This window comes from Vanessa tameamea, chromosome 30 (genome assembly GCF_037043105.1).
Source record: "Vanessa tameamea isolate UH-Manoa-2023 chromosome 30, ilVanTame1 primary haplotype, whole genome shotgun sequence".
Lineage (NCBI taxonomy): Eukaryota > Metazoa > Arthropoda > Insecta > Lepidoptera > Nymphalidae > Vanessa > Vanessa tameamea.
Genome location: NC_087338.1, coordinates 1,558,758 through 1,583,566, shown reverse-complemented (window position 1 = coordinate 1,583,566; position 24,809 = coordinate 1,558,758). Strand labels below are relative to the sequence as shown.

The following is a 24,809-nucleotide window of genomic DNA, read 5'->3' as shown; positions in this document are numbered from 1 at the left end:
TATTTCCTGGCGCAATAAGATTCCACAGTTATTTCTACCTTAGCCAATTAATTAATTTAAATCTCATGTCAAAAAAAATTAATAAGATATATTGCTCAATAGAACATAAAATTAAAGGTAGAACATATACTTAGTATATGTTGATTTCCAGGCAGGATATAACTATATAAATGTAATTGTACTTTCATAACATACTATGTCATTAAAGCGGTAGAAGAGCAACTACCGAGTTTCTCGCCGGTTCTTCTCGGTAGACTTTCCAAACCGGTGGTAACATCATATTTAATCAAAAAAAGGGATATCGTTTTTCGAAACTAAAACAGCGCAATATTTACTGAACTGGAGAGACGAGATGGCCCAGTGGTTAGAACGCGTGCATCTTAACCGATGATTTCTGGTTCAAACCTAGGCAGGCACCACTAAATTTTCATGTACTTAATCTGTGTTTATAATACATCTCGTATTCGGCGGCGAAGGAAAACATCTTGAAGAAACCTGCATATGTCTAATTTCAAAACGATCAAACGAAATTCTGCCACATGTGTATTCCACCAACCCGCATTGGAGCAGCCTCAAAAGAGGCCTTAGCCCAACAAGGGGAAATTTACAGGCTGTTAATGTAATGTAATGTATTTACTGGACATTATATTAAACTGCCTCGTTGGTCTAGCAGCTACCTTATTAAAGATCTGGAGATCCTAGGATTAACACCAAGTCAAGAAAACAAAAGTAATTGGTTTTTTTTCCCAAGTCTGGAGTAAAAATATAGGCTGTGTTTCAACATCTGTGCCTTTGAAGGCTTGACATAGGTGTATGAGAATGAGGAAATAAAGAGTGCCCATGTTTTCGCACACGCATGCACTTGGGCAACATAATATTTCTCGCACAGGCTGTTATCAGCCACTGAATCGAATTAGATTAAATTCATTAAGAAACAAGCTTGAACTACAAGGAAGGACATGAGGCAATTTTTATTTGTTACCGAAGCCGCTGGCGACATCAAATTCTTTATGAACTCAAACTCAAACACGCGGACGAAGGTCGTGCATTCAAATACGAACAAGTTGAGTATTTTATATATTAAATATGTGTTTGTAATGCATTTCACGCTCGGCGGTAAAGGTCCGGAGATGCATTGTGAGGAAATCTACTTGGAGGCTTGATATTTATACAGGGGTGTCACAAATAATATTTTATTCTTCTTTTTTAAGTTAAATCATCGAAAATCCCTAAGAAAGCAGTCGAACAGCACTTAGCATTTATAATATATTTAGTCCGCCTATCAAAAACTAAATATTTATTTACAATTTAACAACTTGGAGGTAACTTCGTGCAATGATCTACCGCCAAGCAGCAATGCTTAACATTGATGTTCTCCGGTTTTAAATGTACTTAGGAACAAGGGACATAATAACCCAGTTCCCAAGGTTGGTAGCACATTGGCAACGTAAGGAATTGTTCTTTTTTTTAAGGCGGTAATGTCTTTGGGCTGTGGTATCCACTTACCCACGGTGGTCTATTTGTCTGTCTGCCTAGCTATTCCATAAAAATATATTCTATATTCAAGAAGGCTCATAAAACCTCTTTTGAATATATTTAGCGTTAGTTCGATATTTTATGCAGACAATTTAATTAAGATTTGTAATAAAACAAAGTTTAGATTAAGTTAATACAAGTTATGAGTTTCGTTTTTTAATAATAACCGGTAAATAAATCAAATTAATTATCTATTCTTCTCGCTTACAACATCCTATTTTGTTAAGGAAAAAGTAATAAATACATGGACAAAGAATCACTAATTGAATTTTTTAAATTAAAATTAACAATCTTATAACAATTTATCATTAAATATTGGTCAACAAAATGTCTCGGTCTTTTGAGTAGACCATTGGTCTTTTCAGTAGACCGTCGATATTTTAACACAGATTCACTTACTTTGACGTGCTGGATGCCAGACAGTTCTCGTACGGATCCCTCGATGCTCCGTACGCAAGACTGACATGTCATGCCATTGATTGGCACCCGCACTGCCACCAGATCCGGCCCCGTATCTCTGTAAACAATGACAATTATGATCAATACCTGACCTTGGTTTATACAAATAACGATTATGATGTGAAGTACACAGTTATCCAGTGTAATTAACTATTACTACAAGACTACAACATAGTCAACAAATTAGTTTATCACGATAATTATGTTCTGATATGTTAAATAAAAACATCAAAACCATTTTGGCGCAGACGATTAACGTTTCTTGGCTAGCAAGGGCGCACTCAGTAAGGTATCCCCCTCCCCCAACAGGGTTGTGAGGGATTGTTAACCACTTAAACTATGGCGATGGCCGTCTTCGGCACGGATCGGAGAGACTGTCAGATTGTGTTGACATAACGCATGTACGTTCAGTGCTGTGTTTTACTCGTGTGTGTGTGTGTGGAATTCTAGGTCATCAGGACAAAAAAAGCCTTGCTAGAGGCATGGATTACTTAATACTAATAAATAGCAGATTGAAGGAACATCTTAGATAACAATATTGGGAGCACATTGATTAAGATACGTCAATCAAGCTCTTGTTGTTTTTTAGGCAGACTATATTATATAAATTATATTTGATAAATAAGGCACATTATTCAATACAAGATTATATAGATGATAAAAAAGCGGGAAGTTTTGTATATCAAATGTTGGAAAAGAGTAACTACTGAGTTTCATGTCGGTTCATCTCGGATGAATCTACATTACAAAACTTCCACCTAGTTTAAAATTTAATTTGAGTACAATTCTGTAAAATAACGATTCATAAATGCTTGTATAAGACTACCTGAATAAAGTATACATTGTTTTTGAAATTTCAATCTGGCGACTATTCTCAAGAGTGTATTTATCTGCATAGGGGAGATTAGAGCGTAGGCGAGTGTTGCATACAAATAAACGCATACACTATCTTTTCCATCATTCTGATAGTGTGATGGGACGTTCCACACTCGAGGGTTTTATTGGTAATACATCTATTTGATAACCTTTGGATAGAGGACATCGCTCGATAAAAATATCGGCTAGACTAGGAGTTTTAAAGGTAAAATAAAATCCGACGTATATAGTGAAATAAAATTTACATTTTTTTTAATGATTAGTTTCAATGTCCCAAATTTATTAAGGAATTACTAATATTGCTATTTACCCCTCCTTTTAACGACAACCTCCGTGGTCGAGTAGTGTGTACACCGGTTTTCATGGGTACGTGACTCCGAGGTCCCGGGTTCGATTCCCGGCCGAGTCGATGTAGAAAAAGTTCATTAGTTTTCTATATTGTCTTGGGTCTGGGTGTATGTGGTACCGTCGTTACGTCTGATTTCCATAACACAAGTACTTTAGCTACTTACATTGGGATCAGAGTAATGTATGTGATGTTGTCCAATATTTATATTTATTTAATATTTATTTTAAGCTTAACACTTGCATTAGGAGTGGGGATGACAATTGCCGACGGGATCAGGATACATCGCTAGGCGGCCCGTAAACCATTTCTTTATTGACGCTTGGTGGTAGGGCTTTGCGTAAGCCCTTCTAGGTAGTCAACACCAAACAGTAAGCTTAGTATTGGTGTGTTTATAGGTTTAATAGGTGAGTTAGCCAGTGTAATTACAGGTACAAGAAAGTTAACATCTTAGCTCCCAAGGTTAGTGGCACTTTGGCGATGTAATGGTTGATGTCTATGGGCGTTGGTCACCACGTACCATCAGGTCGCTTACATGCTCCTCATCCGCTGAGTATATTTTGGGAGTTTCAACTTTAGGGAAGGAAATGGGTTAGTAGTAACAAGTAAATGTCCAACTGCTCGGGTAAGGGCTCCTCGCCCTTTGAAGAGACGGTTTGGTGCTTAAACCGCCACTTGCGTACCATTGGTGTATAACACATTTCATTGAAATTAGATTCAATCAAATTACACACATGCTTCCTCACAATGTTTTCCTTCACTGTCTTCAAGATTTGAATTATAAACACAAGCTAAGCACATGAAAATTCAGTGGTTTGAACCTATTCATGAATTAATTAATCATTAATTGATTAAGGTGCCCGGTAATATCTACATCATCTTGGCCTCTCTAGTACTAGTAGTAGTAGTTAATGTACAGGACATTAACTAAGTCGAAACGAAAAATGACAAAAGCGCCAAATGGTTTTATCTGGAAAATGAGGTTTAAACTTGAGTTCGTAAATCTCAATTTCCAAAAATATCATTCATAGCGTTTCTTCGTTTGCACTAACGGTGAACAGATTTAAGTTCGGACTGATTTTATTATCATTCTTATCAGACCGATACAGTCTCTTCGACTTAACAAACATAATATTTGAAAACGTGTCGTTTTTGGATGTTTATTAGATATGACAGAACGTTATCAGCGTTTGAAGATATCGTATTTACTTTCAGGAAAAATGTGTATCATGGTCGTATAATTTCATGTTTTACATTTCTAGGTATTAAATCAACATTTAAATATACAGTCTGTTCCAAATGAAGACGAAATAAAGACCAATCTTAGATCAATGTACACCATGCGATTTTTTTTCTTTTTATGTCATAGGTGGCAAACAGGTGCGTCGCCGGAAGGAGTACGTTCTTTTCTCGAAGGTTCCCAAGTCGTATCGGTTCGGAAAAACAGAAAATGTCTTAGAAATCGCTGATGTGGATTTTCGGACATCTAGGTCGTGCGGGTGAAACTTTGAATTTTGACGAGATGTCCGAAGGCGAAATTCAACAGCCGGGATTAATCCAAACAATTCCTCGGAACATTACCCCTCGAAAATTAGATAGAAGATGCAGAGTGATCCAACATCTCTACGCAAAGCCAAAGGATCAAGTAGATCAGAAAGGGCTTGATCGTCGATAATTCGAGCTGCTCTATCTTGTTCACGGTCTAATGGAAGGAGCTGGTACTGGGGAACCCCCGCCCATAGGTGAGAGCAGTACTCCATGTGATTTGCTAATATTTCAGCTATATTGTGCACTACTAACAGTTCTTGATTAATAATTTATTTTATTTATTCAAGCCATTAATTCCTTAGTAATAATAATAATAAACTGCGTTTTTATATATATTTAACTAGGGACCTTTCGACGAGTATAGGCCCCCACCATCTCACTCCACTTTTTCCTTGAGCTATTCTCATCCGATCCTTGTTTACGAATTTTACAATTTCGTCTTCCTATTTTTCGAGGCGGCTTATCCTTTTTTCCGGGAGGGATGCATGGGCAAGCAGTGATTTTTCTAGTCCGTCTCTCTTTATCGTGACGTGTGATGTGACCAGAGCTCTTGATTAATATATCTTTATTTATAATACAACACTATTCCCCTTTACTACTTAAATCCTCTGCAATTTTCCTTCCAAACTAATTAATCATCCAATTCTAACATTACATTTCCAATATTCCTGAGAGCTATAGGGTAGAGCCGAGATGGCCCAGTGGTTAGAACGCGTGCATCTTAACCGATGATTTCGGGTTCAAACCCAGGCAGGCACCACTGAGTTTTCATGTGCTTAATTTGTGTTTATAATTCATCTCGTGCTCGGCGGTGAAGGAAAACATCGTGAGGAAACCTACATGTGTCTAATTTCAACGAAATTCTGCCACATGTGTATTCCACCAACCCGCATTGGAGCAGCGTGGTGGAATATGCTCCATACCTTCTCCTCAACGGGAGAGGAGGCCTTAGCCCAGCAGTGGGAAATTTACAGGCTGATTATGTTATGTTATGTATAGGGTATAAATTATTGTATATCATATTAACATTTTCGTCATTAATAAAATGCTCAAATTTCTTGGAGATAGTGCCGTCTGGGTAGGTACCATCCACTCATCAGACATTCAACCGGCAAACAGCAGTACAGAGTATTGTTGTGTCCCGGTTCAAAGGATGAGCGAGCAAGTATATCGTCGTGGACGAGGGCTCTTACAGTTTAATCCAATTTATACGCAGACAATATTTTGACAAGAATAGTGTCCCTCGAGGCCGTTTGATAAGACATCCATATCACGCCCTCCTTCTTCCTCTCTAATCTGCACTTCGCTCTACGTTTAATTCAACACTTTAACATGACGATTCAAAAGTGCTTATGATTTTAATTTTATCATTTGAATCGTCAATCAACATAATTGCTCGCCAATGTATTGCTAATCATTACGGAATTCATCTAGAACAACTGTTAAGAATCTCGGTAACTCATTCCACGTATTAAATTACAAAGATGTGTTAAGTGAATAAAATTAAATTATAATATATCGTTAAAAACTTTATTTTATTAAATCGCTATCACGTCCGCCTAAACTTACTCTCAATTGCATTTTAAAACTAGTTTAAATGCTTTTACGACATAGAACAACATAATTTGAGATTTTTGATGTTTTATTTAAGCTTTATTAGGAAATTTTATTGGATAGATAGATCAGGGGGTCATAACTCATAGATCAGATCAATTTTACTAACTTAACGGTTGTAATACGTTATAAATTCTATTTCGATCCATTCCATACATTTTTTACAAACATTAACAGCCTGTAAATTTCCCACTGCTGGGCGCATATTCCACCACGCTGCTCCAAAGCGGGTTGGTGGAATACACATGTGGCAAAGTTTCGTTGAAATTAGACATATGCAGGTTTACTCACGATGTTTTCCTTCACCGTCGAGCACGAGATGAATTATAAACACAAATTAAGCACATGAAAATTCAGTGGTGCCTGCCTGGGTTTGAACCCGAAATGATCGGTTAAGATGCACGCGTTCTAACCACTGGGCCATCGGCTCAAGGAATCGTTGCGTTTGTAGAATATTAAAACGTTAACGATTACGTTTCGACTCGTTTACCATAAACTGATAAAATTCGTTGAAAATCAACGTCCTGATCTCCTGGTTATATATTTCTAATTGAAAATGTTAACCTCTTAAATAATCATGATAATTATATCATTCATTGGTTCATTAACTCGATTTAATTAATCTAAGTTAGATTTAGTAAAAGCAAGGTTACAATTACAAGCAACACTGACCTTGGGAAGTGGAACAATCACACGGTGTATGTTAAACGTGATTAAGAGCCGACAGACGGCCATTTAACTTAAAAAATGTTTTTAAACGGGTCATTTTTATATAACGATCTAACGCCCCGCCCCGGCTTCGCACGGGTGCAATGATACTAAATATACTTTAGAAACATATGATTTTTTCATAGTAAGTTCCAACATCCGTTTTACCTACATACGGATGGAGTTTCGTAATGTCCGTTCTTAGCGGAAGTCTACACCCTATAAGGAACCTTTCTGGCAAATTTCAACTTTGTAGATGTTATAGTTTCTGAGAATTCGTGATTAATCAGAGAGCGGTATTTCGCTTCTATACACATATACAGGGTTATTGGTAATTCGACGTATTCCCGTTAGGACGTGATAGGGGTGATTATTTGCAATAATTTTAACCCCCATATGCATGATGCAAAAGTGAACCATTTTTGAGTTATCACGTTTTTTAGATTTTTTCAAAATAAGTCAAAAATGCAACTTCAAAGATGTATTTAAAAAAAAGTATCGATTAAAATCAATTCTTTTCTTCTGATTTATAAAAAAAAATAAACACTCGTTATTTGTCAACATTAAAACAATAATTATCGGTCCAAATTTAAAAACGCGAGACGGAAAAAGACGTTATTTCAATTTTTTTTTATTTTATTCCACAAAAATGCCTTAAAAACAAAAAAAAAACGTTATGAAACTTGTCCTGCAGATCATTTTAAAAACATAACCGTTTCATCGGCTCTCCAAAAATGTACGACAACTGGGAACTTATTCCAAAACAACCGAAACAAAATGACCTTTAAATAGTAAATTTATCATCTTTATACATGCTATAAAATAATTATTGAAAATAGATTATAAAACAGTATTAGTGCTGAGTAATTATTCCAATTTTGATATCTCATACATGAAGGTGCACATCATGAGGAAACCAGCATGTGCCGGTTTGAAATCTACCACACGTGTCTACTAGGCGGTTGTCCGATATATCGAAACGAATCTAAAATCGGATGTCGTTCGAATATCAGATGTCATCGATTCGATGTTGACGGGTTTTCACCACATCTAAAAAACTATATACATTTACCGTTTTGGTACGTCGTTTCATTTAAAGTACGATAACATTAGTACTGTCCCTCTTTAACTTTCCGGTATACCGTCTGTGAGAATGAGATGGCCCAGATGGCCGAGATGGCCCAGTGGTTAGAACGCGTGCATCTTAACCGATGATTTCGGGTTCAAACCCTGGCAGGCACCACTGAATTTTCATGTGCTTAATTTGTGTTTATAATTCATCTCGTGCTCGGCGGTGAAGGAAAACATCGTGAGGAAACCTGCATGTGTCTAATTTCAACGAAATTCTGCCACATGTGTATTCCACCAACCCGCATTGGAGCAGCGTGGTGGAATATGCTCCATACCTTCTCCTCAAAGGGAGAGGAGGCCTTAGCCCAGCAGTGGGAAATTTACAGGCTGTTTGTGTTGTGTTGTGTGTGAGAATGAGATGATGCGAATGTGAAACTGATTCCGATATTAAAATCGTTTCATCTCTTTCTTATCAACCGTACAATGTAAAGCTAAACAAAGACAGGACGAAATCTGAAATCGAATGTCGGCATCAATACCTATTTAATTCAAATATCCGTTTTACAACATATGACACAAAATTCAGATATCGCCCATGCCTAGTATCCACTAACCCGGATAGAAGCTACGTGGTAGAATTCCAAACCTTCCTTCTTCACCTTCTTCTCAACAAGAGAGGAATCCGGTCAGCCCAAAAGTGAAACATTATCAATCTGTTACTAAACCACAATTTCTAGAAAATTATTTTCCGTTAACAAACATAAATGACATTATCAAATATTTATTGAGAGTCGCTTCTCAGTCGATAAATTTATTTACTTAATAATACATACAGAACCCTGTACAGCTTAACACGATATTTAATTTTTATTTCATAATAAATACTTACATTATAAAAAATTTGGGATCCCTATTTCGAAATCACTGATTTTAAATAAACAATACTAAAATCGATTGTATTAAAAAACGCAATTAAGAAACTTTTTATTATTAATTAAATATTATAATATCCTCGTTTTATGTCCGTCTGTGTCAACGTGAGTCTCAAAAAGGGCAAAACATATAAAACATTATAAGTTATGACGTAACTAACGGTCTGGTGAGCGAACGGAGTGCAAATTTTAAACAATTCAGCGATTGAAGCGCTTTTTCTAACTTGCTTTGCTATTCATTCACAGCGCTTCAGCGATTAATTTATCGTCAACGTAGTGTCGTGTGGAGTTGCAATGCAAATATTTTACGATAAACAAAGACATACCTATTTAATTGGGTATGTTTAATTAAATCGTTTATAGTTTATCTGAGTTCTAGAGATTAGTGGTTAATACGTTCGGTTTGAATATCCAAGTACACAAATTCATATATTTCTTTTAAACTAGCTTCTAAGAGGTGATTCAGTATCAAATCAAATCAAATTAAAATATACTTTATTCAAGTAGGCTTTTACAAGAACTTTTGAATCGTCATTTAACAAACTATTTAAAGTAAAGCTACCACCGGTTCGGAATGTAGATTCTACCGAGAAGAACCGGCAAGAAACTCAGTAGTTACTCATTTTCAACATCTAAAAATACAGTCATGTTAGTTAAATACAATTATATATTTAGTAGTTTGGCCACGTGAATCTAAGCCGAAGGTAACGGGTTCAAATCCAGGCAGCATTTGTCAATTTATAACACATAGTAAAACTATTTATAATACCATTATAATTATCTATACATATAATATAATTGGAGTGTCTGTTTGTAATATTAAAATAACCGCGTTTTACTAAATGCATATGTATGTATACACGGTACATATACCTAAAGAACATTTTTGACAATTTTTGTCTGTCTGTCTGTTTGTCTTTCTGTTCCGGCTAATCTCTGGAACGGCTGGACCGATTATGACGGGACTTTCACCGGCAGATAGCTGATGTAATAAGAAGCAACTTAGACTTTTATTTTAGAATTATATGTAAAATAATAATAAAGTCACGCTTTTTTATTAAATTCAAACGCGCACGCAGTCGCGGGCACAGCTAGTGTGTAATATATCGTGATGTTTTTTTTTTTTAATTTAATTTTTCGTTAATGAGTAACAACGTAAAATACCTTATGTCATCGGATAACACACATCGTGATATGTTACGAAAAAAACCCAACAAACCATACGAGAAGAAAGATTCACTTCTATACTTCGTTTAGCGAGTGTTTAGTTTAACATAGTGCCATCTCTTTCTAGCACCATCGACTGGACATTCAACGAAACAGGATAACATTGTTCACCTGTTAACCTCCGAAGCGACATTTTTATATATTACGCATCACAGCATAAATGTTACTATGTATGCTTAGATCTTTAAAACTACGCAACGGATTTTGATGCGGTCGTTTTTAATAGATAGATTGATTCAAGGGGAAGGTTTATTTGCATAATACATGCACAATATAGTAGAGAAACACTGATAATTTTAGAGGTTACTAATTTCAAAAGCGAAATACCACTCACTGATTAATCACGAAATCTCAGAAACTATAACATCTACAAACTCGAAATTTGCCCGGCAGGTTCTTTATTTTATTTATTTATTTATTTTTTATTTTAGAGGTGGCAAACGAGCAGGAGGCTCACCTGATGGAAAGTGACTACCACCGCCCATGGACATCTGCAACACCGGGGGGCTTGCAGGTGCGTTACCGGCCTTTCAGGAAAGAGTACGCTCTTTTCTTGAAGGTTCCTAAGTCGTATCGGTTCGGAAAAACCGCCGGCGAAAGCTGGTTCCACAGAGTGGTTGTTCTTTATAGGGTGTAGATATCCGTATTTTCCAAAACTCCAGCACTAAGCGGGTAAAACGGTGCTTGGATGTTTGTATGAGAGTTTTAATGTTTTCGAAGTAAGAGATTTGAAATTTTATATGGTGCGGAATTGTACTAATAGTGTATCTTTAGAAATGAACAATCTTTTGACGTTAAAACAGGGGTGTTAGTTTGTATTAAAATAAACATTGTAAACAAAGTTAAGGTGTTAAGTTGTAATTCTCATAATTTTTTTTCATACAACACACACACACACGCACATATATACATAGACAGATAGAAGTTAAAAAAATCAATTAGCCTTTTTGAACCATGAGTTTTTTTTTTTTTATTTATTAATTTATCAATTTATCTTGTATTATTGTTAGCAATGAACGACCGTTAGATGTAATTAATAAGCTACTAAGATCGCGTGTGGTCTTTGCCTCTTCTTAGAACACAATTCGACCATTAAATGTTTCCGTAAATTCAACACCAACTAAGACACATTAGTATCATCATCATCATTATGCTCCTGCCCTTATCCCAATTTTACTTGGGATCGGCGCAGCATGTCTTCCTCTTCCACACTTCTCTGTCGGACGTCATCTCACAAGTGACATTCTTTCTAACCATATCGTCTTTCACGCAATCCATCCGTCGTTTCTTGGGTCGTCCCCTACCTCTGTATCCATCCACATCCATTCTCAAAACCTTTCTCACAACACGGTCCTCATTCCTCCGCATAACATTAGTATAATTATAACCGTTCATTATTTCATACATAACTATATACATATGTAAGCCTATAAATTATTTTATATAAAATATTTATAAATAATCATTTAAGGTTGTACAGCTTTTAGCTATTGAGTTATATTCAATCACAGAATTATATAAATGTGATGAATACTTTTTGGTTTGACATTTTTATAATAAAAGTAGAGGAAGAATATTTTTGAATTTTGACACGGGAATTGTTAATCTGGGTTGAAGAGCGGAAGATAATGGATGATTGTAACAAAAACTGGAAAAATAAATATTGTAAACTATATTAAATATTGTTAATTATTTGACGTTCCTATTTACTTGAAGCTGGGTCTTCACATATATCTATATATACTCTCTGAACATTCCCTATGTAACTCTATATATATGCCCTTTTAAATTATCCAGTCTAGGCTAAGCGACTAAGGTTCAATCCGACATTACACACAACGATATACAAAATTATTAATTTTCTATGATCGTCTTATATACATTTGTATTAAGAAAAATTGGTAGAATTCAGTAGTACGTTTATATACGAAAAGTGGAAGGGAGAAAAGGCCCAACTGATTTATCTATACATATAATAAAATTAGAGTATCTGTTTGTAATATTCAAATAACCTTAGAGAATAGTGTAATGCGGATTGGATTGTCGTTGTCGGAAACAATTGTATTGTTTATTTTATTCAACAACCTAATCCAACCATTATTTGAGCTCACATTTTAAATATATACATATTCAAACGATGACCCTTTTCATTTGACCTTTGCAGTGAATGCCGTATATACTTTAATATATATCTATACTAATAATAAATACACCAGTACACAGAATATTTATTTATTATTTGTTTTTATTTTATAAATATTATAGTTCTGAAGTTAAATATCCAATTCACAAAAATCAGCTATTTCATTCCATGCGCGACGCTCCTTTTTTATTTTTAATAATGCTTTTGCGCGGGAAAACATCTTGTATTATATTGTAAAGCCATACTAATGACGTTCTTAAATCGATTATACTTTTATGAAATCAGATACAATAACAAAATATGAGTTTATTAAATATATAATTATAATATAAATGTAACTACATAAATAAGTATTTCTAACACTAATATTGTAAATGCTACAGTATCTGTCTGTCTGTTGATTATCATGAATTTCATGGACGAATTTGATGATATCTGGTATGAAGCTTTATAGTGTAATTTCAGTAGTTCGGGATGGCAATAAAATTATGTTTTTTACAATGATGCTCCAATCTCTCTATATATCTTTTACAATCCCTCACAATCCTCCAATTGTTTTCCTTATGACAGCTCAATCATTTTTAAAATAAGAAATAGTGCTACATGCCAGTATTAAATGTTATCCCATAAAATAATATTAACTAAAGTTGTACAAATTATTGATCAATTAATTACAATAATAATTGTATATATTTATAATATATGATATTGTTAATGATATAATTAATTATAATATCCTATGACGTAGCACCGTATGGAGGCTAGGGCTAGTCTCGTAACAATAGGTTTGATTTGTGCCTAACACCTAAAGACACCTTAGACGTAAACGAAATCGCGGACGAATAGTTATTTAAATACAAAATGTGTTCGTTGGTTAAATGAGTAAGTGGGATTTGGTATTTTGTTGCAAAACCGTCAGCAGTAATAATAATACTAGAAAAGTAATCAATTTTTTTTTTATACTGAACCAGGCTACTGATATGTTATGTCCTTCGTGTCTGTTGTTACCGATTTGTTTACTGAGTATTGCTGTTTGGCGGTAGTATGTGATGAGTGGGTGGTACCTACCCAGACGGACTTGCAGAGAGCTCTACCACCAAGTAATCTATATTAAGTATAGTCTTTCGAATCAATAAGTATGTGCAATGCTTCAATTTTAATGTATGTGTATTAACAAATTCGACAAAAAACATTATTTCTTATAATTAGGGAATAACATACCGATATTAATGTTTTCCATACTATTAAAATAAAATCTATCAACAAATAGAGAAGAACAAAGGTATTTAACTATATTGCTTTAGCCTAATAATAAATTAATTCGATTTTTTCATTAGTAAAGTAAAAATAAATTTAAATCATTTAAAATATTCACTCACCAAAAAGATTCCATATAATTTTCTAAAATGGTACATAGATAAAAATAACCTATCACACTTGACAGCTAAACGACCAATGGCGAACGTGCGCGCGAAAATCTAAACATGGCTACGTTATTTTAAATCGTAAAGTATTTAAACATAACAGAAAAGATAATAGCTGTTTATATTAAATATTATAAGCAATTGAGAACCACGGTACTATTGTTTAGTAATTTACGCGATTATAATACATAATAGTTTTATAAGGCATCCTGAGAATGACAATGGCAACTTGATTTTTTTTTTAATCTTGCGTCACGTTTGTGCGCAAATGTCTTAATCTAGTCATCCTATAAACTATAAATTCCATCTATTTTATTTAGTTTAGTATTTCGTTATTTTTGTAAACAAGTTATTTCGTAAATACTGATTTATAATTGGTGGCTATGACAGAAAGAAAATTGGTCGACATTTGGAATGAAGTTTCCAGTAAAATTAAAATAATAAAAAAAAACCTATATTATAAATGTCGTAGATACATTTAATTTAAATTTATCTACGATATTTAAAATATTTGTGAATCAAAAATTGCAAATATCAAAAGTGCCTGTAAAAGCCCTACATGAATAAAGTATATTTTGATGTGATTTGATTTGATATACAATGTTTTCTTTTATGATATAGAAAGAGAGGCGGACGTGCAGATGGACCACCTGTTGATATGTGGTCACAAACGGCCACAACCATTGGTTCTGTAAGAAATATTAACCATACCTTACATCAGATTTTAATTTTTTTTTTCTCGTGAACAAGACATTTGTAGATAATGTCGAAATATCGAGCTCCACCAAATAAAAATAAAATACATTTATTTATTTATTTATTTATTTATTTATTAGGGAAACATACAGCATATCTTATATTACAACTTAATATTATAATCATATTTTAACACTTATGCCAGTTAAGTTTCCACTACTGTTTTAACAGGGAAGTGGACTAACTTTGATGTTACATAAAATATAACTATTTATGACAAAGTAAATATTAACATGGTAAATATCCCGTTTTAAATACTGTTAGTGATTCCTCACATCGTCAATGCGCCACCAAACTTGGGAACTAGTTACGTCCCAATGCCTCTGATTACACTTACTAACTTTAAACTGAAACACAACGATACTAAGTATTGCTGTTTGACGGTAGAACATATAATGAACAGACGGTACGTACCAAGACGGCCCTTCCACCAAGTTAATCACTGTTTTGTCTATAAAAATAACCAAATTGTATAAATGAAGACGAACTCCGTGATCGAGTAGTGTATACACCGGTTTTCATGGGTACGCCACACCGAGGTCCCGGGTTCGATTCCCGGCCGAGTCGATGTAGAAAAAGTTCATTAATTTTCTATGGGTATATGTGGTACTGTCGTTACTTCTGATTTTCCATAACACAAGTGCTTTAGCTACTTACATTGGGATCGCAGTAATGTATGTGACGTTGTCCAATATTTATTTATATTTATTATTTATTTTAAGAAATAGTTAACACGTATTACAGAACCAAATTACCAGGTGACCCATCCAGATAACCAAAACTACCATAATCAGGATATACATTCACCTAAAGTACCAAAAACGAACCGAAACTTGTTTTCAAAACAACAACGCCGTGTTTATCTCGCGTGCCCTCATAAAATCGTCGCCGGAAATGCAAATCGAATCAAATCAAGTTTATTCGAGTAAACTTCACAGCGAAGCGTTTTTGAATCGTCATTATTAAAATACTACCACCGTTTCGGAAAGCAGCCTCCAGCGAGAAGAAACGGCAAGAAACCGATTAACAATGCTGTTTTTTTACAATAATTAGTGTCCTGTGATGGAACCCGAGCCTAAATGCAGGCGTTTTTTTCTAAAAAGTTCTCTTTTAATGAATAATAAGACTTATTTATTAATTTAGTCTTAATAAACTTTTTAAATTTCGTAAATGGTAAATTGGTTACATTTCCCGGTATCTTATTATATATGCGTATACCATTGCCCAAAAACGTTCTCTGTACCGTATGCAAACGGAAAGTAGGGGTTACAAGTTTATTCTTATTTCTTGTATTAATAGTATGTATATCAGCTTTTATGGAATACTTTTGTATATTCTTCTGTATAAACATTATATTATAATAAATATTTTGTGAAGCAGCCGTTAATACAACTATTTCTTTAAATTTTTCGCGTAATGATGTCCTAAGGACTAATATCGTAAATAGTTCGGATAGCTCTTTTCTGCAGAATAAATACTATTTCAATATCTGCTGTGTTACCCCATAACAACATTCCATATGACACAATACTGTGAAAATTACCAAAATAAACTAGTCTAGCAGTACTTATGTCCGTGAGTTTTCTTATTGTTTTTATTGCATAAATGGCAGTACTTCGTTTCCCTGCTAGGGCATAAAATCGCTTATCGCTTTCCGTAGAGGATTAAAACCGGTTTAAAATTCGATTGCTCCAAAATAAACTCGTTCCAGTAACGGGAGGTCAATGAACATTTAACAATGAACTTATCGTGCAATATGATTAACCCCACAGTATATAATGTTTTAGTTGTTCGCGACTACGTTTTGATAGGGTGCAGATGTTAAAAGCTTCAGAGGTTAGGGATTTGGGCGTTAGTTTTACGACTGAGCTAACATTTCGTTATCTATATATACATACTTATAATAAAGTTGGATTGTCTGTTTGTAATATTAAAAAAACCGCTTTATACTAAATGCATATGTACTGCATATGTATATACCTAAAAACATATTTAAATATTAGCCTTTCTACTTTAACGTAATTGAGTAAGGTTTTTACACACCTTTAGTTCGCGCTACCCGGGAAAGGGCCCCGCTTTCGAGATAGTAAGTATTCATACTGTCTTAACTACATAGTAGACTAGAAATCCTCCAAATTTCAGCTGTTCTAAAATGACGTAGGTCTGCCGGCTCTGGGATCTTGGACTATTATGATATGTGTGCAGTTTTGACTAATTTTTAATCAGTAGACGGTCTTCCAAACTATCCTATATACGAAATGTCAACTCAATTTCTCTACTTAGGCATAAAATATCCAAAAAATGCTTAAATGCGAATCAACTCATTTTTAATCGGTAGCCCGAAAAAAAATTTTCATGCTTCTAACTTCAAAATGACGGACTTCCAGACTAACCTATATACGAAATATCAACTCAATTTCTCTCCTTAAACGTAAAATATCCAAAAACGCTTAAATGCGAATCAACTCATTTTTAATCGGTAGCCCGAAAATAAAATTTCATGCTTCTAACTTAAAAATGACGGACTTCCAGACTAACCTGTATACGAAATGAAAATGTCAACCCCTACTTTTTCCCTTTAGGCGTAAAATATCAAGAAACGCTTAAATACGTATCTACTCATTTTTAATCAGTATGCCAAAAATGTTTTTTTGTTTTTAATTAAAAAAATGACGGACTTCCATAAAAACTTTCATCCTTTATTTCACCCCCTCAGAGGTAGAATATCAAGAAACGCTTAAATACGCGTCTACTCATTTTTAATCAGTAAACCCATTAATAAAGTTTCATGTTTGCTACTTAAAAAATGACTGACTCCCATAAAAACTTACAACCCTTATTTCACCCCCTTAATGGTAGATTATCTAGAAACGCTTAAATACGTATCTACTCATTTTTGATCAGTATCCCAAAAATAAAGTTTCATATTTCTATCTTAAAAATGACGGACTTCTATACAAACTTTCAACCCTTATATCTCCCCCGTAGGGGTAGAATATACAGAAACACTTAAATAAGTATCTACTCCTTTTTAATCAGTATCCCAAAAATAAAGTTTCATGTTTCTAACTTAAAAAAATCCATACGAACGCTCAACCCCTATTTCACCCATTTAGGGTTAGAATATCCAAAATTCCCTCCTGAGAGGGTGTCATGATATCTTCGAAAATATTCATTTAAATCATATGCTGTAAAGGGCCATATAAATCAATATTAAATCAACAATGTATTTAAGATATTTCATTGGATAAGGATTAATGCTATATAGGTTAAAATCGCTTCGAAAATTAGCCAATATTTGTGGTAAAAAATAAGTGACAAAAAAATGTTGTTGTGGGTTATCGCTTACAGATAGACACATACCATCACGGACTTTTTTGTAGACATTTTTGAGGTATACAATTCTGTAGTACATTATTTTGATCTATCTCATAGTGTTCAGCCAGCGTTTGCAATATATGCGCAAAAATGTGTCTTTTTACGACATCACATTAGAAACCTCTAAAATTATCAGTGTTTATCTACTATATTGTCCACGTATTATACATACAAAATCATTCTCTTTAAATCACTCTATCTATTAAAAAAAACTGCATCAAAATCCGTTGCGTAGTTTTAAAGATTTAAGCATACAAAGGGACATAGGGACAGAGAAAGCGACTTTGTTTTATACTATGTAACATAAAACAACATAATCAGCCTGTAAATTTCTCACTGCTGGGCTAAGGCCTCCTCTCCCGTTGAGGAGAAGGTATGGAGAATATTCCACCACGCTGCTCCAATGCGGGTTGGTGGAATACACATGTGGCAGAATTTCGTTGAAATTAGATACATGCAGGTTTCCTCACGATGTTTTCCTTCACCGCCGAGCACGAGATGAATTATAAACACAAATTAAGCACATGAAAATTCAGTGGTGCCTGCCTGGGTTTGAACCCGAAATCATCGGTTAAGATGCACGCGTTCTAACCACTGGGCCATCTCGGCTATGTAAAGATACTTAATCTTAGCAACTTACTTTACTTGGTTTAGAAGATCGTCTGAATTGGGACTACCAACAAACATTGATACGTAATCACTTTCGAACTATGATAATTGCGAAATTGGTTGTAGATTCATTTCTATCAACCTTAACGGAACTTTATGTTAGCTGCAGTTGTTAAGACATTAACGGACGGGGTACATGTCAGTCACCTCCTCGTGGTGTACCCTGGGCAATGGAGCCGGCCTGAGCTTGCTCGTCGGCCACGGCTAAGACAGGCGGGAGGGATGCCGCGGGGCTGCTCCCGGTACGTCCCTGATCGGCATCAGGGTGGACCATGTGAGTGGCCTCGTTGGCTAGGAGGGAGTGGGAGGGCTCGCTACTCGAGCCTCCCAGGTGTTTTACACCGGCGGTCAGCGGCGGAGCCTACCATCTTATCCGCCGCAGGGCGTCAACTTCGTTGACGCCCTGCCTCCAGTGTCGGGCTCGGGGGAGTTCGCCACATTCCCACGTGGAGGACGAGGGGGAAGGCGCGCACTAGGCGCGCTTTCCATGAATATTCAGCCGTCATACTCAGTTGCATGCCCTTGACGATCCCGTGGCCTCACCACTCGGCGTTATGGTGGAAACCCGAGGATGGTTTTAGTGGGTGGGACAGGGCATTAGCATTAGCGTGCCCTGGCACGGGGTTGAGTCACACATACCCGTCCCGGTCCCCCGACCGGGCGGCATGCGTAAACGCATTGCCTCCTCGTAAAACAAAAAAAAAAAAAGACAATAACGGACGAATACATCTCCCGAGAAGTGTTGAAAGGGTGAATATTTACTGAGAAACGAACACTTTTTTTATTTCGATACCAGATATCTTCCAAGAAGGTTTTAAGCCAGGTTTATTTTTTTTTATTATCTGTACTTGGAAGATGTATATATATTTGATTGACACTCAATAGAAGGACAATATCTTAACTATAGTACGCGGGTGTTAAGTAGATGGAGCGGCAGCGACAGCCGTCATAGGAAAATAAATTAATTCAAAAATATAAAAAGAAAAAAAAAATATTTGAATTGTTACAATGTCTCATCAATGTTATTTATACATCTGATAACGGTAATCCTCATTTAAATTCGTTACATATATTTAAAGAATATACATATATTTAAAGACAGCCAATAAAGTTACTGATAATAAAATAAAATCCATTACACAAACTTGCATGGCCATCGTTAACGCCGTAATCGCAATTGTTTTTATTCAGGGTAAGCGTGACAATACACGTATTCTTAGAGGTCTTACAATACAACACGATAAAACACTCATTAATATAAAACTAACTGCCGTTCTCGGGTTTGCTCGTTTTTTAGTTGGCAATCAGATGTTAGGTACGACAAGGGTATGTATCAATCCGAGCTTGCTTCATAGAAAGTTTCATCAAATTCGGCTCCGTGTGTACAACCCGCAAAGTCGTCAGTCGTACATGAGCTTACTTCGGGAACCAGTAAAACACTTTTTACACTGATATTTTATTCTTCACGTATACATTATTATTTTTGAACTGAATACACAAACATTTCTCGAACATATATATTTACAACAATACCAAACGTTAGCGCGATTTAATTTCGTTACAGTGACATCTATTATTTAAATAACAAAACATATTAGAAATGACTTTTAACAAAATACTTTTTGCACAGCTCTGACGTTGTATTTAAAAACTTACACGTAATGACACAAATCGAACTATAGCGATTATACAGAGTGGTTTAGCCTTGAAGGCGTATCAAACATACAGATAGACATATATAGAGTCACTTTGAATTTATAATATTAGTATATAACCCAAAAACAGAATACAGGCATTAACGGTTAAATACATCTACCGAGAAGTGTTGAAGAATTTTAGTATTTTTGAGTTTTAGTAGCAGTTTTAGTGATTAGCAATCAGATGTTAGGTACGACAGGAGTATGTATCAATCCTATGTATGTATCCTTTCTCGGGGTTCGAGCTTGCTTCATAGAAAGTTTCATCAAATTCGGTGCGTGGTTTGGCCTTGAAAGCGTATCAGACATACAGACAGACATATGGGTTAGTTTCGTATGTATAATATCAGTATAGTATAATTTTGAGTTAATTCGCTGAAATGTAAAAATTACTGTTGAAAATTTCGAATTCAAAATCACACCGACTCGACCCAATAGAACTATACGCATTACCATAAAAAGATACATCTTGCACTCGAACGCTAAGCTAATAATATTATTAAAAAAAAACAAACGATCTAAGATTCTATGTCCATGACGTATATATCTCTTGTGATAACATATATCTCTTGTAATAACAATAATTTAATTTAAGTTATTTTTGAATTGTGTCGATAACATTGATATTAGAGGGGGGATAGAGAGGGTACTTTAACTTTTCTGTTCATTAGTGTGAGTCACGTGATTTGTACTGAGGCTTATATAAGTGATGGAAGCTCGGTACAGACGACTTTTAATTTTCACTTTGATCCTGGACCAGCAAGCTGCTGCTAACATTTAAGGTACGATATAATTTTGTGATATAGTATAATTGTTATTGCTTGTTAAATTATTGCAATTAAAATATATGCAAAGTTAGTATTATATATACAAAGAAATAGAAAATATTCTTAAAATATCCTGACATAATGTATTAAGTCTCTATAAAAAATCTAACACACGCGTTCTAACCACGGGGCCATTTCGGCTCATATAATTACATACTTTACTGATAACGTAATTAAAAGTTCATTTTAATTATATATATATACACCTAATATTGTCACTTGTACCGACGTATTAATTGATAAATCCAATCAACAATTTTTCAAACCAATGTTTACGATAACGCTCATCCGAAAAGTACCATTATTAAATATTTATCAATTCTAGTTACCGGGCGACGCTTTGCACGGGATTGGGGGAGGTTCTAACCTACGCCCACGTCACATACTTAGATGCGTTAGGTACCCTATGACCATCTCTGTATCATTTACAAGTCTGCAGAAATTTTCCTAAGATCCGTTTAGTAGTTAGCGTTAAGCGTAACACACAGCCTAAATATGTTCGAATATAATCATTCTTATTTTATATTATACAAATATGCTCAAAAAAGAACTTTTGAATCGTCATGTTCGGTCTTGAATTAAAAGTAAAGCTCCCACCGTTTCGGAAAGTAGATTCTACCGAGAAGAACCGGCAAGAGACTCAGTAGTTTATCATTTCCACCATTCTAATTACAGAACATATCAGTAAAGTACAATTAATTTTTTATATATCCTGCCGGGAAATCAATAAGTCCACGCGTTTTATAAGTAATAATCTTGTATTACAGTAATACGCCTCACTAGCTGAACCCGTTTATCCCCTTAGGGGTAGGGTGTCGTAAAATTGTTAGCGGATGTCTATACCCTATAAGGAACATGCCAGTAGTTGTTATATATATATATTATTTAATTTACAACATCCACGGGCTCAAAGTTGCCCGTACCTTTGTTTACTTTGATAAATTTTGGCATTTTTATATTTTATATTTTTACTGAACAGCAGATCTTCGCTGGACATCGAGCTTGTCATCTTCTTGACATGGTCCACACTGACTTTTTTTTTCATATATAATTTATATCGTAGTTTTTTTTATCCTATTTACTGCAATCCAGCGGGCCCTGCTCTGTGCTCGATCAGAAGGTGTCATAGTTTCTGCGAATTCGTGATTAATCATGTGTTTTTCTTTACATAATTATATCAATGAGTTTTATAACGTGAACTTTAAATTTATTAACAGTCCAAGTTAACTTTACGTTTTATTTTAGGGACTGGTGCACGTTAACTTGTCTGTCGTTCAACTAACGGCCTTGACGATTTGTGGTACTCGTAGGTATTTAACCACGACGACTATTTTAGCGCAAATCGTATCACGTATTTCTAAGTGTATTGGAACGCGAATAGCCGCCCATAGACAATGGCCCTGTAAGAAATATTAACCATTCCTTACATCGCCAACGCGCCACTAACCTTGGGAACTAAGATGTTATGTCCCATGTGCCTGTAGTTACCCTTTAAACCAGATCACAACAATACTATTATTTTTGTTTGGCTGAGGAATACCTGATGAGTGGATGGTACCTACCCTTTTTTTTTTTTTTTTTTTTTTTTTTTTCTCGCTGGAAAAACGCGTTACGCGCTTCCCCCACGTGATGGAAGGTGGGGGGGTGTGTGGGACTCCCCGGAGCCCTGGACGCCGAGTGCGCCCAGGTACGCCGGGTTTACCCACTAAAAAACCAGCGGTACCCTCTCCGTCTTTCGGTGGGCGCCACGGGATCGCTTGCGCATGCTACCGTGACGCCCTAACGGTCGGCCCGCCTATGCGGGCCTCCAGCACCTAGAGGGGGTTCTCGGGGTACTGAGACCCCCCCTAGTCCCTGCGACGCCTATTGAGGCGGGGGGAGAAGGTGCGCGTAGCGCTTCTTCCTCCTCCCCGGTCGTCTTCGGCGGAGCGGGTCTGCAGCGGCATCCTCTTCCCGCTCCCGCTCCGCGGCTTCCTTCTGCGACATCACGTTTTCGCAGAAGGAGCGCATCTCCGACCAACACGTCTCGCTACCGAGCATTTCGTTGACGATGCTCGGCAGCGAGAGGTCTCCGCCCATAGTCGCCGCAAGGGTGTGCCTCTGGGGCCCCCACGCAGCACACTCACTCAGGGTGTGGAGCGCCGTGTCGACTGGCGCACCACACTCGTGGCAGGAGGGTGACACCTCCCGCCGCGCTATCCCGTGCAGGTACTTACCGAAGCATCCGTGCCCGGTAAGTACCTGCGTCATCCTGAAGGTGAGTGTGCCCTTCTTCCTCTCGACCCAGCGACTCAAGTGGGGGCGGATCGCCTCCACTGTCGCCAGGCCCGCCGTGGGTGACCCCAGGTCCTCCTGCCATCGGGCGATCAGGGCTCGCTGGGCTAGAGCCCTGATCCGCCCGACCTCCGCCGACCCTGGACGGTCGCCGCGGTTCCTCGCCTCGACCCGGAACCGGTACACTTCCGCGAGCACCTCCGCCTGGAGCTCCCAGGGCGGGTCGCCCGCGAGAAGTGTCGCCGCAGCCCACGACACCGTACGGTACCCTCTGACGCCTCTCACCGCTATGACCCTCTGCGGCTTTCGCAGCAGGGCCCGGTTGTCAGCGGTGAGGGCGTCGACCCAGATCGGGGCACCGTACAGCGCCATCGACCTCACTACGCCGGAGTAGAGACGCCGGCATAGCGATCCCGGCCCCCCCACATTCGGAAGGAGGCGGCCGAGAGCGGCGGCGGCGTTGATGAGCCTCGGGCCGAGATGGACAAAATGCTGCCCGAAGCTCCATCGTCCGTCCAGGATCAGGCCCAGATACTTCATCTGGGCCTGCACCTTGATCACCGTCCCCTGGACGGTGATACTCGCCCCTCGTGGGGGTCCTTTCCGTGGACCGTGGAAGAGGAGGGCCTCCGTTTTGGATATGGAGACCCTCAAGCCCAGCATTCCCATACGGTCCACGGTGAGAGCCGTTCCGACCTCGGCGAGGCGAGCCGCCTCCCGAAAGTCCCGCCCAGTCGCCGTGACGAGGGTGTCGTCAGCGTAGCACAACACCCCCATCCCGGGAAGGACGGGAGCTCGCAGGAGCCAGTCGAAACCGACGTTCCACAGAATTGGGCCGAGAACCGACCCCTGTGGAACGCCGCAGCCTACCCGACGCCGGACCAGCCTCCCATCGACCCCCGCCCAGAGGACCTCCCTGTCCTGGAGGTACGCCTCCAGCAGCCTCCTGAGATAGGTCGGCACCCCATGGTATCGGAGTGCCTCCCGTATCGTCTCGAAAGGGAGACTGTTGAAGGCGTTCGCCACGTCGAGCGACACCGCCAGGACGACTTGCCCCCGGGCCACCGCTTCCGTCGTCCGAGTCTTCAGGGCGTCCAGGGCGTCGACCGTCGACCGGCCCGCCCTGAACCCGTACTGAGCCTCTGAGAGACCCGGACCGACCTCCTCGAGGTGCTGAACGAGACGGGCTGCGAGGACCTTCTCGAAGAGTTTGCCCGTCTCGTTCAGCAGCACTATTGGCCTGTATGCCGAAGGGGAATCCATCGGCCGACCTTCCTTCGGCAACAGGACCAACTTCCCCTCTTTCCAAGGCTTCGGAAACTGC

At 37.5% G+C, this 24,809-nt stretch overlaps 1 protein-coding gene across 3 annotated transcripts in view; it reads right to left on the bottom strand.

Moving 5' to 3' along the window:
* The window catches only part of LOC113391585 (copper-transporting ATPase 1), a 111,020-nt gene that overhangs the window by 23,555 nt on the left and 62,656 nt on the right, over nucleotides 1–24,809 (bottom strand). For all 3 annotated transcript variants that reach the window (XM_064219957.1, XM_026627593.2, XM_064219956.1), the window contains one exon: nucleotides 1,936–2,053. In XM_064219957.1, coding sequence (XP_064076027.1) covers nucleotides 1,936–2,053 — 118 coding nt within the window. The remainder of the gene's footprint in view (nucleotides 1–1,935; nucleotides 2,054–24,809) is intronic.